The sequence below is a fragment of the Coregonus clupeaformis genome, chromosome 21, assembly GCF_020615455.1.
Source record: "Coregonus clupeaformis isolate EN_2021a chromosome 21, ASM2061545v1, whole genome shotgun sequence".
NCBI classification, from domain to species: Eukaryota; Metazoa; Chordata; class Actinopteri; order Salmoniformes; family Salmonidae; genus Coregonus; species Coregonus clupeaformis.
This window is the reverse complement of record NC_059212.1, coordinates 43,794,061-43,809,495: the sequence shown is the minus strand read 5'-3', so window position 1 is coordinate 43,809,495 and position 15,435 is coordinate 43,794,061. Positions and strand designations below refer to the sequence as shown.

The 15,435-nt window shown below is 42.4% G+C and overlaps 1 protein-coding gene across 3 annotated transcripts in view; it reads right to left on the bottom strand.

Annotated features, from left to right (window-relative positions):
- Nucleotides 1-4,572: 4,572 nt before the first annotated feature.
- The window catches only part of usp33 (ubiquitin specific peptidase 33), an 83,493-nt gene continuing 72,630 nt past the window's right edge, over nucleotides 4,573-15,435 (bottom strand). For all 3 annotated transcript variants that reach the window (XM_041842954.1, XM_041842956.1, XM_041842955.1), the window contains 6 exons: nucleotides 14,781-14,950; nucleotides 14,440-14,521; nucleotides 13,862-13,970; nucleotides 6,260-6,362; nucleotides 5,838-5,906; nucleotides 4,573-5,406 (listed from right to left, as the gene is read on the bottom strand). In XM_041842954.1, coding sequence (XP_041698888.1) covers nucleotides 5,246-5,406; nucleotides 5,838-5,906; nucleotides 6,260-6,362; nucleotides 13,862-13,970; nucleotides 14,440-14,521; nucleotides 14,781-14,950 — 694 coding nt within the window. In that variant the 3' untranslated portion in view covers nucleotides 4,573-5,245. The remainder of the gene's footprint in view (nucleotides 5,407-5,837; nucleotides 5,907-6,259; nucleotides 6,363-13,861; nucleotides 13,971-14,439; nucleotides 14,522-14,780; nucleotides 14,951-15,435) is intronic.

Below are 15,435 nucleotides of genomic sequence, written 5' to 3'. Positions count from 1 at the left end.
ACCGGGAGACCCATGGGGCGGCGCACAATTGGCCCAGCGTCGTCCAGGGTAGGGGAGAGAATGGCCGGCAGGGATGTAGCTCAGTTGGTAGAGCATGGCGTTTGCAACGCCAGGGTTGTGGGTTCAATTCCCACGGGGGGCCAGTATGAAAAAAAAAAAAAAGTATAATAAAAAATAATGTATGCACTCACTAACTGTAAGTCGCTCTGGATAAGAGCGTCTGCTAAATGACTAAAATGTAAATGTAATAACAGGTAGCTTAACGGGTATTTATTAACAGGTAGCTTAACGGGTATTTATTAACAGGTAGCTTAACGGGTATTTATTAACAGGTAGCTTAACGGGTATTTATTAACAGGTAGCTTAACGGGTATTTATTAACAGGTAGCTTAACGGGTATTTATTAACAGGTAGCTTAACGGGTATTTATTAACAGGTAGCTTAACGGGTATTTATTAACAGGTAGCTTAACGGTGTATTTATTAACAGGTAGCTTAACGGGTATTTATTAACAGGTAGCTTAACGGGTATTTATTAACAGGTAGCTTAACGGGTATTTATTAACAGGTAGCTTAACGGGTATTTATTAACAGGTAGCTTAACGGGTATTTATTAACAGGTAGCTTAACGGGTATTTATTAACAGGTAGCTTAACGGTATTTATTAACAGGTAGCTTAACGGGTATTTATTAACAGGTAGCTTAACGGGTATTTATTAACAGGTAGCTTAACGGGTATTTATTAACAGGTAGCTTAACGGGTATTTATTAACAGGTAGCTTAACGGGTATTTATTAACAGGTAGCTTAACGGGTATTTATTAACAGGTAGCTTAACGGGTATTTATTAACAGGTAGCTTAACGGGTATTTATTAACAGGTAGCTTAACGGGTATTTATTAACAGGTAGCTTAACGGGTATTTATTAACAGGTAGCTTAACGGTATTTATTAACAGGTAGCTTAACGGGTATTTATTAACAGGTAGCTTAACGGGTATTTATTAACAGGTAGCTTAACGGGTATTTATTAACAGGTAGCTTAACGGGTATTCTGTTTCATACAGCTGTATAGGAGTATGAGAACAACTGCCTATGGGCCCTGGCCAAAAGCAGGGCTCTAAATAAGGGGCCATTTGGGCCACGTCCAGTGTTCATGATTTCAGGCATGGAGTGGACTTGATCATATTTGCTCATGCAGGCAGAGTATCTATGAGGCATTGTGAATCTAATAAACTAGTTCAACTGTAAATAAGCCTAGAGGAACTAACTTTGAGCATGCCATAATGAGTAAACCGTTTATTTTGAAGTTACAACGTGTGTGAAATAAACACGGCAACTCTTACTACTGAAGTTTTGATGGACTCCTGAGGTTGCACCTTGGCGACATCTCAAATTGCACCCTACTCACTAGGGAACACAGGCTCTATAGGGTTCTGGTTAAAAGTAGTACATTATGTAGGGAATAGGGTCCCATTTCAACACAACCCCTTTTTGGCCAAGTGCAACTGGCCTGGTGAACTTTCTGTGGCAAGTGTCTGGCAAAACGTCAACAAACAAAGGCTCAAAGAAGTGTAAACTTGAGTTGGACCTGTCAAGCATAAGTTACTTCCTGCCTAGGGCGCATGTTGCATGATATGAACTTTAAATGGACACGTGCTTCCACTAGCTGAGCACACTGGCTTTCTGTATTGTAGAAACGCAACACTTGACAGTGATGATCGTATTCTTCAATACATATTTGTCGTGTTTTCAAATCGCGTAAACAAAAAGTCACAACGACGAAAACGGCGTGTGAAACAACAGCAGACAACTACCGCCTTCTTGATTGATAGTAAACGGTGGAGTTGTTAGCAGGTTAGGTGTGTGAATATGATCAAACTTAACTAATTCAGAATGTAGTGGAGTATTTAGTTAGTTTTGTTCAAACCCTCATCTGTGTTATTTACTTCACCAAATAACTCAATTCAGTAGGCCTTCCTGACTAAACCAAACCCTCACTGCAGCCAGGGAGCACGTCGAGCCCCACACCAAAGTTTCACAACACTGATGCGCGAAGGTCCAATAAGCTAGTTAACCATCTCCAATACGTTTGCAGAGTTAGTTTGCAAAAAAAATAGTGGCTAACTAACTACTCCGTGGTAGTTAGTGTGCTATCTTCTACCAATTCAAACTAGCAAGTTAGCGTTAGCTGGCTAACATGAGCTGGAACGTGTAGCCGCTATCGTTAGCCCACATGCTATCCAACCCATAAAAAGGCAATGTAAAGCGGACAAAATGTGCAAGGTTGGTCGCAACCTAATTCATTATGCACCATGAACTGTTTGCTTTTCTCAACAAATGTATTCTGTTAAACTTGCACAGTTTGCAAGTGGCCGGATAACGAAAACGTTAGCTAACAAGTTAGCTAGCTTTATTACATGAAATAAAACTAACTAGCGGTTAGCTACATTGCATTGGCGCGCCGGATAACTTGCCAATTTACTAGCTATATATCGGTCGTACTAGTCGTAAAATAACGGTAAGCTAGTGAGTAATAGTTTATGCAAATTAAAAGGTATTTGACAAGTTAGCGAACACTAAACCAAGTTAGTTGATACAGGGCTAGCTAAAACGTTGGTGGTTGGGTAGCAGGGATACACGCAGTGAGGCTGCAGCTTGCTAACAGCGGCTAACAGCCGATTGTTCCGTGAAACAACTTTCCTAAACCATTCGCATGTATAACGGCCTCACTATTGGTCGACTTCATAATAAAATGTCGAGTACATAAGTTTACGCTTCACTTCCGATCACACTTGATTGCGACCGATTAATCGTTTATTGAAAAACGGTTTATGAAGCTAGTTGGAGAATTACTCACCTCACTTCCGCGAATCGTGTGCTGCACACAGTGTGCTCCACGACCGGCCGCGCTCATCAAAATGCAACACTACATTTTCCGCTGTTGCAGAGAGGAGGTTTGTTCGCTGTTGCAGAGAGGAGGTTTGTTCGCTGTTGCAGAGAGGAGGTTTGTTCGCTGTTGCAGAGAGGAGGTTTGTTCGCTGTTGCAGAGAGGAGGTTTGTTCGCTGTTGCAGAGAGGAGGTTTGTTCGCTGTTGCAGAGAGGAGGTCTATGGGCCAAACCATGGCTTGGTGACCAAATGTTGTGGGGCCCGTTGCACCCAATGCAATGTCTCACATCTGAGACAATGGTTCTATCATAGTAAAATGTTGTTGCCACATGCACATTTTGAGAATAATTCAAAAGTAATCTTAATCATTATTCATAACCCAGAAATAAAGGGTCCCTTATAATTAAATTAGTAGTTCAGAATCTTTTTTTTGATGAGATGCTCCTATTAGTTGCTAAAAATGACGTGATGATAGACATGTTTTTGGTCCACAATTGAATGAAATGTACGTTTCCATACAAAATGTTGTACTTTGATCTTAAAACCATAACATGCACTGCAATTACTATTATTACATGGTAGGTAAAACAAACAGGTGTAGAGAAATCATGTTTGGACAGAACAGTTACACTATTCAACAGTTCCCTTTCATCGTCAGGGTTTAATAGAATCATAGAACCAGAATCAGCCAATCAGAACAGACGTGTTTAGTAATCTGCATTAGGCCATATAGTTCACATGGCTACAGCATTCTTTACATCGCTTCCTTGGCCTTTCAGTGACCACATACCATAAGCAACACCATACCCTTATACACAAATGAATGCCTTCTTTCACTGACAAAACTGATGAAGATTATGATTTGATCGTTTGTAATTCTGTACATTTCAAAGACAAAAGATGTCCACAGAAGTTTGTGATTCATCGAGTACATATTATGCAGTGAGAGCAGTTTTACATGCAATTTAAGTGCGTCAGGGTTGGGGTCAATTCCATTTGAATTCCGTTCCACATTTTTCTCACAGAGAAGCATTGAGGAAAACCGGAATTGGAATTTCAGTTTACTTCCTAAATAGAAATGGGATTGACCCCAACCCTGGCTTGTTTGAGTGAGTGGGGTCCCCTCTAAAGCATGCATTCTTTACTGACTAAGCATACCGACCACATTTTTTTTTTTTTACAAAAAGGCTATTAACATCATATGCCTGCACACTATTTCCCATGGGCTCTGGCCAAAAGTAGTGCACTATATAGGGAATAGGATCCCATTTGGGACATACAGTAAATCAGCCCCCCTGGTCTGGCCAATGGGGGGGGTGAATAAGGAAGTGGTGGGACTCTGGACTCACGTTAGTTCTTCTAACCATTCTATTATTATTATATTATTAACCATGATGCACTGCTACATTGAAATACATAGACATTGTGAGCATGCCATCATCTTCACCCATCTACAGTGAAAAAACATACCAGTCCTTCTTGCGACTACATAGCCTACGTTTACATTTTTACATTTGTCATTTAGCAGACGCTCTTATCCAGAGCGACTTACAAATTGGTGCATTCACCTTATGATAGCCAGTGGGACAACCACTGCAGTAATCCAGACGGGAGATGACAAGTGCCTGGATTAGGACCTGTGCCGCTTCCTGTGTAAGGCAGGGTCGTACTCTGCGAATGTTGTAGAGCATGAACCTACAGGATCGGGTCACCGCCTTGATGTTAGCGGAGAACGACAGGGTGTTGTCCAGGGTCACGTCTAGTTACCGCTAGTTACTTAGTATATCCCTTGTTTATAATCTTTAAGATCTTTCTTCACTTTAAGGAACATGTAAGAGCTTGTACTTATCTAACCATTCAATTCTTGGACAGTATTTTATTTCCCCTAAGGACGGGTAAGATGCATTGTGATTCTTCTAGCTTTTCCACTTACACCACACAAGACATAAGATTGACGTCTAAGAGTGACATCGGCTCAATTTTGGTCAAGAGAAAACAAAAAAATGAACATGGCATGCAGAAAAATCATTTTAGCTGCACACAAAATTCATAAATGCTTGGTTCTGGAAACGACCGGACACCGTTTCCATCCATTATTCTACAGTGCTAATAGAAATGAGATATTTATACATCTATGTACAAACATGACTGTCATCATATCATTTTCAGACATGTTTATTCCTTCTGCCCAACAGTCAAGAAGAGCTGTCATGTTGCGGTGGTCAAGGTTAAGGAAGTCCTTTGATCGAATGCTTTTGAAATAAAAAGCCAAGTGCAAAATAAAAGGCTTTAGTTGTTGTTGTTGTTTTCCTCAGGGCTGGCGTTGGGGTTTCCTGTTGGGGTAGTTAGTTATGTAGTGTTAAACAGAGCGCGTCTCCACCTCGATCTTCTCCTCGCACTGCGAGGAGGCCTCTGGTTCGGGGTGAGAGACGTTGGGCCGGACCGTGACGACCGGACCCCCTCCGTGGACGGAGTGGAGGAAGTTCCAGGTCTCCTCCGAGATCTGCCCCGAGTCGGCGCCTAGAGGAGCAGCACAGAGACGGTTTATACACATTACAAACTCAACCTGCCCAGAGTCAAGACACGGTTAACCCCATGTCATTATAATCATCACAGTCCTAATCATTTACATTTACATTTTAGTCATTTAGCGGACGCTCTTATCCAGAGCGACTTACAGGAGCAATTAGGGTTAAGTGCCTTGCTCAAGGGCACATCGACAGATTTTTCACCTAGTCGGCTCGGGGATTAGAACCAGCGACCTTTCGATTACTGGCACAACGCTCTTAACCACTAAGCTACCTGCCTAATAATCTCCCCAGAGTCCAAAAGGGGTCAACACTCACCTTGACGTCATAATAATAATAATAATCATCTAGTCATGTCAGGGCAACACAGCAGGGTATATGTTGGGAGAGTTTAATTGAAAGTTGACAGCGTCTGGCTCTTACCTTGTTTGAGTGTTAGATGGCCATTCTTGTTGATCGCTATCTTGGCGTTATCGATTGGTCCTGGTGGATCTTTAAGAGAGGGCAAAACAATTAATACACATATTACATCCTTAAATACTACATTTTTGGATTCCATTTAATATAAAGAGGAGATTAGATTACATTTTCACATTTAAGTCATTTAGCAGACGCTCTTAGTGAGTGCATACATTTTGTCATAAAATTTGAAGAGGCATTTGTCCTTCTATATGAATTTACTACCATTCACTGCTAGTCCTGAGGCCACAGCTAGGGACTCCCAGTGCTCTAGCCACTCACCATTGGCCTTTCCCTTGACGAAGCCCTCCCACTCTCTGAACCAACCACTCACCATTGGCCTTTCCCTTGACGAAGCCCTCCCACTCTCTGAACCAACCACTCACCATTGTCCTTTCCCTTGACGAAGCCCTCCCACTCTCTGAACCACTGCATGCTAATGCAGTATATGACCACTGGAGACTCCTCCTCCTGGAACGCCTTGTTCAGCTGGTGGGGGGAGGAGAGAGGGAGATGGAGGGAGAGATGTAGAGGAAGAAATATGATTGAAAGTAAGAAACGGGAGATCATGATTTCACTTAGATTAGAAATCTCTCTCTCTCTCTCAATTCAATTTCAATTTAAGGGCTTTATTGGCATGGGAAACGTGTGTTAACATTGCCAAAGCAAGTGAAGTAGATAGTAAACAAAAGTGAAATAAACAATAAATATTAACAGTAAACATTACACTCAGAAGTTTCAAAAGAATAAAGACATTTCAAATGTCATATTATGTATATATACAGTGTTGTAACAATGTGCAAATAGTTAAAGTACAAATGGGAAAATAAATAAACATAAATATGGGTTGTATTTACAATGGTGTTTGTTCTTCACTGGTTGCCCTTTTCTTGTGGCAACAGGTCACAAATCTTGCAGCTGTGATGGCACACTGTGGTTTTTCACCCAGTAGATATGGGAGTTTATCAAAATTGGGTTTGTTTTGGAATTCTTTGTGGATCGCTGTAATCTGAGGGAAATATGTGTCTCTAATATGGTCATACATTTGGCAGGAGGTTAGGAAGTGCAGCTCAGTTTCCACCTCATTTTGTGGGCAGTGTGCACATAGCCTGTCTTCTCTTGAGAGCCAGGTCTGCCTACGGCGGCCTTTCTCAATAGCAAGGCTATGCTCACTGAGTCTGTACATAGTCAAAGCTTTCCTTAAGTTTGGGTCAGTCACAGTGGTCAAGTATTCTGCCACTGTGTACTCTCTGTTTAGGGCCAAATAGCATTCTAGTTTGCTCTGTTTTTTTGTTTGTTCTTTCCAATGTGTCAAGTAATTCTCTTTTTGTTTTCTCATGATTTGGTTGGGTCTAATTGTGTTGTTGTTGTTGTCCTGGGGCTCTGTGGGGTCTGTTTGTGGAACAGAGCCCCAGGACAAGCTTACTTAGGGACTCTTCTCCAAGTTCATCTCTCTGTAGGTGATGGCTTTGTTATGGAAGGTTTGGGAATCGCTTCCTTTTAAGTGGTTATAGAATTTAACGGCTCTTTTCTGGATTTTGATAATTAGCGGGTATTGGCCTAATTCTGCTCTGCATGCATTATTTGGTGTTTTACGTTGTACACGGAGGATGTTTTTGCAGAATTCTGCATGCAGAGTCTCAATTTGGTGTTTGTCCCATTTTGTGAATTCTTGGTTGGTGAGCGGACCCCAGACCTCAGAACCATAAAGGGCAATGGGTTCTATAACTGATTCAAGTATTTTTAGCCAGATCCTAATTGGTATGTCAAATTTTATGTTCCTTTTGATGGCATAGAAGGCCCTTCTTGCCTTGTCTCTCAGATCGTTCACAGCTTTGTGGAAGTTACCTGTGGCGCTGATGTTTAGGCCGAGGTATGTATCGTTTTTTGTGTGCTCTAGGGCAACGGTGTCTACATGGAATTTGTATTTGTGGTCCTGGCAACTGGACCTTTTTTGGAACACCATTATTTTTGTCTTACTGAGATTTACTGTCAGGGCCCAGGTCTGACAGAATCTGTGCAGAAGATCTAGGTGCTGCTGTAGGCCCTCCTTGGTTGGTGACAGAAGCACCAGATCGTCAGCAAACAGAAGACATTTGACTTCAGATTCTAGTAGGGTGAGGCCGGGTGCTGCAGACTGTTCCTAGTGCCCTCGCCAATTCGTTGATATATATGTTGAAGAGGGTGGGGCTTAAACTGCATCCCTGTCTCACCCCACGGCCCTGTGGAAAGAAATGTGTGTGTTTTTTGCCAATTTTAACCGCACACTTGTTGTTTGTGTACATGGATTTTATAATGTCGTATGTTTTTCCCCCCAACCCCACTTTCCATCAATTTGTATAGCAGACCCTCATGCCAAATTGAGTCAAAAGCTTTTTTTTGAAATCAACAAAGCATGAGAAGACTTTGCCTTTGTTTTGGTTTGTTTGTTTGTCAATTAGGGTGTGCAGGGTGAATACGTGGTCTGTCGTACGGTAATTTGGTAAAAAGCCAATTTGACATTTGCTCAGTACATTGTTTTCACTGAGGAAATGAACTAGTCTGCTGTTAATGATAATGCAGAGGATTTTCCCAAGGTTGCTGTTGACGCATATCCCACGGTAGTTATTGGGGTCAAATTTGTCTCCACTTTTGTGGATTAGGGTGATCAGTCCTTGGTTCCAGATGTTGGGGAAGATGCCAGAGCTAAGGATGATGTTAAAGAGTTTAAGTATAGCTAATTGAAATTTGTGGTCTGTATATTTTATCATTTCATTGAGGATACCATCAACACCACAGGACTTTTTGGGTTGGAGGGTTTGTATTTTATCCTGTAGTTCATTCAATGTAATTGGAGAATCCAGTGGGTTCTGGTAGTCTTTAATAGTTGATTCTAAGATTTGCATTTGATCATGTATATTTTTTTGCTGTTTGTTCTCTGTTATAGGGCCAAAAAGATTGGAGAAGTGGTTTACCCATACATCTCCGTTTTGGATAGATAGCTCTTCGTGTTGTTGTTTGTTTAGTGTTTTCCAATTTTCCCAGAAGTGGTTAGAGTCTATGGATTCTTCAATTACATTGAGCTGATTTCTGACATGCTGTTCCTTCTTTTTCCGTAGTGTATTTCTGTATTGTTTTAGTGATTCACCATAGTGAAGGCGTAGGCTCAGGTTTTCTGGGTCTCTATGTTTTTGGTTGGATAGGTTTCTCAATTTCTTTCTTAGGTTTTTGCATTCTTCATCAAACCATTTATCACTGTTATTACTTTTCTTTGGTTTTCTGTTAGAGATTCTCTCTCTCTCTCTCTCTCTCTCTCTCTCTCTCTCTCTCTCTCTCTCTCTCTCTCTCTCTCTCTCTCTCTCTCTCTCTCTCTCTCTCTCTCTCTCTCTCTCTCTCTCTCTCTCTCTCTCTCTCTCTCTCTCTCTCTCTCTCTCTCTCTCTCTCTCTCTCTCTTTCTCTCTCTCTCTCTCTCTCTCTCTCTCTCTCTCTCTCTCTCTCTCTCTCTCTCTCTCTCTCTCTCTCTCTCTCTCTCTCTCTCTCTCTCTCTCTCTCTCTCTCTCTCTCTCTCTCTCTCTCTCTCTCTCTCTCTCTCTCTCTCTCTCTCTCTCTCTCTCTCTCTCTCTCTCTCTCTCTCTCTCTCTCTCTCTCTCTCTCTCTCTCTCTCTCTCTCTCTCTCTCTCTCTCTCTCTCTCTCTCTCTCTCTCTCTCTCTCTCAAAAATCTAGTATGCTATAAATGCCAGGATGTTATACAAATTTTCACCTGGTACAATTTCTTGCACACTTGTTGGGAATTTCACAGCCAAAATGCATTGGAAGAGGGGGGCTGCGAGTTTTGATAGCTAGATCTCAAATCACATTTTATTTGTCACATGCTTTGTAGACAACAGGTGTAGACTAACAGTGAAATGTTTACTTACGGGTCCTTTTTCAACAATGCAGAGTTAAAGATAAGATACAAATAAAAAATAAAATAAAAATGGCTACCATAAAACTTAAATTAAGAGTCTCAAATAGCCGACTTAACCTTCTACTAGCTGGGCAACGGCACACACCTGTTTCAAATAAACATCTGGTCTAAATGAAGTGTTTAAGAAGTTACCATGAAATGTTTTTACGAGGTTTAATGTTTCATTTGTTACATTAAATAACTCAGTAATTACAAAAAATGATGGCAAACATCAGTTTCTATCACCAGTAACAAACTGCTATCCATTGGCTGTTAACAGCCGAGAACTACTAGCTAACTGGCAAGCACAAAAACAGTCAACAACTTCGGGAGCACAGACCCCTAGAAATCGGCTGATCACCCTCTAGTGGCGAAATGAAGAACTGTCGAAATTGCAGTCAGAGGAGAATAACTGTTAAAATATTATTATTTCATTTTTTTTTGTATAGGAATACTAAGACAACATAAACTAGCAAAATAATACATCTTCAAATATAACTAATTGGAACACAAAAGTATTCCATCAACATAGTGGAGATAAAAACCACAGCAAACAGAAGACATAGAAGGCACAGTATGGGGGGATGGGGGGATGAATCGTGATGGAAGGTGTGGTGTGCGTTTTTGTGTTTGAATAAGTGTGGCGTTAAGTGAGTGAGAAAGGAAATGGTTTCATATCCCAGAACCAACGTGTGTCTGTGAGCAGGGGTTGTGAGAGAGAGCTTTCAATTTTGTGCAGATGAGGGATATATATTTTAAAATAAAAGATACATCTAATTAATTGTTTTATTGTCCTATCACGATGGAACGGTCCCCAATCCTATATCCTAGACACCCACCTGAGCGACCCACACACCAAAGAGAAGTCCCCATCTGTTTTATGGACCTGCTGTGAGTTGCCTATATGCAGCCGAAACAGAAAGATAAATACGGTCAGAGACCTACTAGAGCAGCACCGCCCCCTCAAGATTCTGAGCCTGCCTGGCAGGGTTGGTCCTACAAAGCCAGAGCCCCCTGATGGGAGAGCATAATATACAAGGAAATCCTCAAAGCTGCTAATGAGAACCTTGACGACCTTGTACCTAGCCGGTGGGGATTCCGGTGGGGTACCCCCACCCAGGTAGTGGCAGTACTGGCAACACTGGCTGCAGTAACCCATGGGGAGGGGGTCACACTCGGACAATCAGAGAGGGGGCATATTATTGTGGCCCTGGTGGCACAAAATAATCAAAAGGTCTGACTGCACAGAGATGCTTGGGAAAATGGTCACAACGGGGGACCAGAGTGTGTGTTTCAGGGGAAGGATCTGATCTCCATCACCTACACTACCGGTCAAAAGCTTTAGAACACCTGCTCATTCCAGGGTTTTTCTTTATTTTTACTATTTTCTACATTGTAGAATAATAGTGAAGACATCAAAACTATGAAATAACACATATGGAATCATGTAGTAACCAAAAAAGGGTTAAACAAATCAAAATACACTGCTCAAAAAAATAAAGGGAACACTTAAACAACACAATGTAACTCCAAGTCAATCACACTTCTGTGAAATCAAACTGTCCCCTTAGGAAGCAACACTGACTGCCAGAGCCCTGCAAAATGACCTCCAGCAGACCACAAATGTGCATTTGTCTGCTCAAACGGTCAGAAACAGACTCCATGAGGGTGGTATGAGGGCCCGACATCCACAGGTGGGGGTTGTGCTTACAGCCCAACACCGTGCAGGACGACGTATGGCATTTGCCAGAGAACAAGATTGGCAAATTCGCCACTGGCGCCCTGTTCTCTTCACAGATGAAAGCAGGTTCACACTGAGCAAGTGACAGACGTGACAGAGTCTGGAGACGCTGTGGAGAACGTTCTGCTGCCTGCAACATCCTCCAGCATGACCGGTTTGGCGGTGGGTCAGTCATGGTGTGGGGTGGCATTTCTTTGGGGGGCCGCACAGCCCTCCATGTGCTCGCCAGAGGTAGCCTGACTGCCATTAGGTACAGAGATGAGATCCTCAGACCCCTTGTGAGACCATATGCTGGTGCGGTTGGCCCTGGGTTCCTCCTAATGCAAGACCTCATGTGGCTGGAGTGTGTCAGCAGTTCCTGCAAGAGGAAGGCATTGATGCTATGGACTGGCCCGCCCGTTCCCCAGACCTGAATCCAATTGAGCACATCTGGGACATCATGTCTCGCTCCATCCACCAATGCCATGTTGCACCACAGACTGTCCAGGAGTTGGCGGATGCTTTAGTCCAGGTCTGGGAGGAGATCCCTCAGGAGACCATCCGCCACCTCATCAGGAGCATGCCCAGGCGTTGTAGGGAGGTCATACAGGCACGTGGCGGCCACACACACTACTGAGCCTCATTTTGACTTGTTTTAAGGACATTACATCAAAGTTGGATCAGCCTGTAGTGTGGTTTTGCACTTTAATTTTGAGGGTGACTCCAAATCCAGACCTCCATGGGTTGATCAATTTGATTTCCATTGATAATTTTTGTGTGATTTTGTTGTCAGCACATTCAACTATGTAAAGAAAAAAGTATTTAATAAGATTATTTCATTCATTCAGATCTAGGATGTGTTGTTTAAGTGTTCCCTTTATTTTTTTGAGCAGTGTATATTTTATATTTGAGATTCTTGAAAGTAGCCACCCTTTGCCTTGACAGCTTTGGACACTCGCATTGCAAACCGCATCCACCGATGTCGCACTTCGGCATCTGGGGTGAAAGGTGACAGAGATGGATCGGTGTTTGTCAGACCATGAGACATCCAGAAAATCTGTCTTCTCACAAAATCGTCTGTAGCGTCCGAACAGTTTGAGCTACCAATCTGAGGAAAGGTGAGACTTTCACGAACACGTCGGTTGTTTTTGCTCTAGGACGCCCACAGGCCTCACAAGAAAACGCTAGTTTTCATTGCAAAACGGAACTGTTTGGAGTAATGATTTCACCCCTGTGTTATGGTGAAAGTAATGGTAAGCTGCACTCGTTACGGTTTCACCTTGGCACTCCAATTTGATGAAGTATGTGGCAGTCTAGCTAGCTACAGAAAGTTGACAACTCTACTTGGCTCATGTTTTGGTTAATGTTGTACTTCATCTTGTGTCTTTTCAGGATCTTTGTGAAGGAGTGTGGGCTGGAGGGGAAGCTGTCACCTGCATGGGTGAAGAAGAGGTGGGAGATAATACACTGCAGCTTCCTCTCCCTCCCAGAGGGGTCCAGATGTCGAGGCGGGAGGAGGAAGTGACTGCCAGGGAGGCCTGCCTTATGGCCATGATTAAGTATGCATTTTATTTATAGCTATTATTTTATTCATTTTCATTATTTTAAGTCCTTTTTTTTCAACCCAAAGTGGATTTCTGTTTTCCCACTGAAAATAGTTTCTTGTTTGTATATATATATATTTATTTATTTATTGATACCAGTATATCTACTCTTGGTGTGTTTAACTTTCAAATGTCAAAAATGCACTTGCACATCTGAGCCATCTTGGTAACAGCTGGATCAGTTGAAAGAAAAAAGAAACCTGCACAACGTTTCGGCCGTGGCATACTGCATACTTAACAGTACGTAGTACAATTAGTACACAGTACGCAGTTTAACTTAGTAGTAGGCAAGCCAGATAGTACAGGTATTAGCTGCAGTCAGTCAGTGTGTCTGTATTATGGGTGGTATTTAGCTGACAGCAGGTCCATCTGTCTCCATGCATTAATGATGACCCACTGTCTCGGTCTCAGCCCCAGCCCCTGGTCTCCCGCTGGGGCAGAGGGCCCCTTCTAGTCATTCTAAGGCTTCAGCACAGACACCATCAGTCAGCTCATCAGACCAGAGAATAGCCCTTCACACACAAGCTGCCTTCTGATTCCCCACTAGGAATAGCAAAATTCTGTTAACTTTCCCGAAATTCACAGGTTTTCCAGAAATCCTGGTTCGAAGATTCCAGGAATCAGGAGGGGGGGGGAATAAGCAGGAAATCCTGGGAATTTCGGGAAGGTTAGCGGAATTTGTGCACCGTTCTCCATTGATTTAAAATTAGAGGCAATTTCCACCATATTAATCCTTACCCGGACAAACATGTCCAACTCAGTCTTGCGTCTCTTCTCCAGTTTCTCAATCTCCGTCTGGCAGGTGTGACACACGTACAGGTGGTTGACAGCAGGCCCGCCTCCGTACCTGAACAGACCAATCACAGCTTAGTAACACACCTGACCAGTGACCACAGTTACAGACTTCAGCCTCTTGGGCATAATAGTTTAACTAGAATATAATGTATCTCTAATGGGTGTTAACCTGCTGTAGACGTTAGGACATTATCTCTTCATTAGAATATCTACCTGCTGTAGAGGTTAGGACATTATCTCTTCATTAGAATATCTACCTGCTGTAGAGGTTAGGACATTATCTCTTCATTAGAATATCTACCTGCTGTAGACGTTAGGACATTATCTCTTCATTAGAATATCTACCTGCTGTAGAGGTTAGGACATTATCTCTTCATTAGAATATCTACCTGCTGTAGAGGTTAGGACATTATCTCTTCATTAGAATATCTACCTGCTGTAGAGGTTAGGACATTATCTCTTCATTAGAATATCTACCTGCTGTAGAGGTTAGGACATTATCTCTTCATTAGAATATCTACCTGCTGTAGAGGTGGTCCCACACATTCTGAGGCAGCATCACTACCAGATCATCGATGAACGCTGCCTTGGCAGGTGGCACACCTGATAACACAACACCATTTAAACACACTATATTATGAGCTTCATTTAGTCAATAACACTGAGTAGACACATTCATTAGGTATATGTTGTGAAATTGTTAGATATTACTGCACTGTCGGAGCTAGAAATTTGATTTGATTTGATTAGGCCCCATTTCCTTTTCTCTCAACTTTTATTGATAAAATGACTGACTAGTACAAGCCATCGATTGATTGGTTGGTTGACTGACAGATTCAGCTAGATATAGTTATCTCTGCACCTCCGTGTGAGCAGAGGAAGTCGTCGTTGGAGATAGGTCCAGGCTCAGCGAAGGTCTTGAACTTGTTGAGCCACTGTCTGGAGACGTAGAACTGTAGCAGACTGGCCTCCGTCATGTTGAGTAGACCCGTCACCCTCCTCCTCTCCTTCGGAGCGTCCTCGTTGCTCTTCCTGGAGGGGAACACACATCATTAACGCTAAACTAAAGGAAATCAGATTGGCACTAGTCAGGGTCTGTAGCACAGCAGGACAACTTCCTTTCTTACAGAAAACAATTATACTGAACAAAAATATCAACGCTACATGTAAAGTGTTGGTCCCATGTTTCATGAGCTGAAATAAAATATCCCAGAAATGTTCCGTACGCACAAAAAGCTTATTTCTCTCAAATTACGTGCACAAATTTGTTTACATCCCTGTTAGTGAGCATTTCTCCTTTGCCAAGATAATCCATCCACCTGACAGGTGTGGCATATCAAGAAGCTGATTAAACAGCATGATCATTACACAGGTGCACCTTGTGCTGGGGACAATAAAAGGCCACTAAAATGTGCAAGTTTTGAGGGAGCGTGCAATTGGCATGCTGACTGCATGAATCTCCAACAGAGCTGTTGCCAGATAATTGAATGTATACTGGGTATATAACTTAAAAGCAT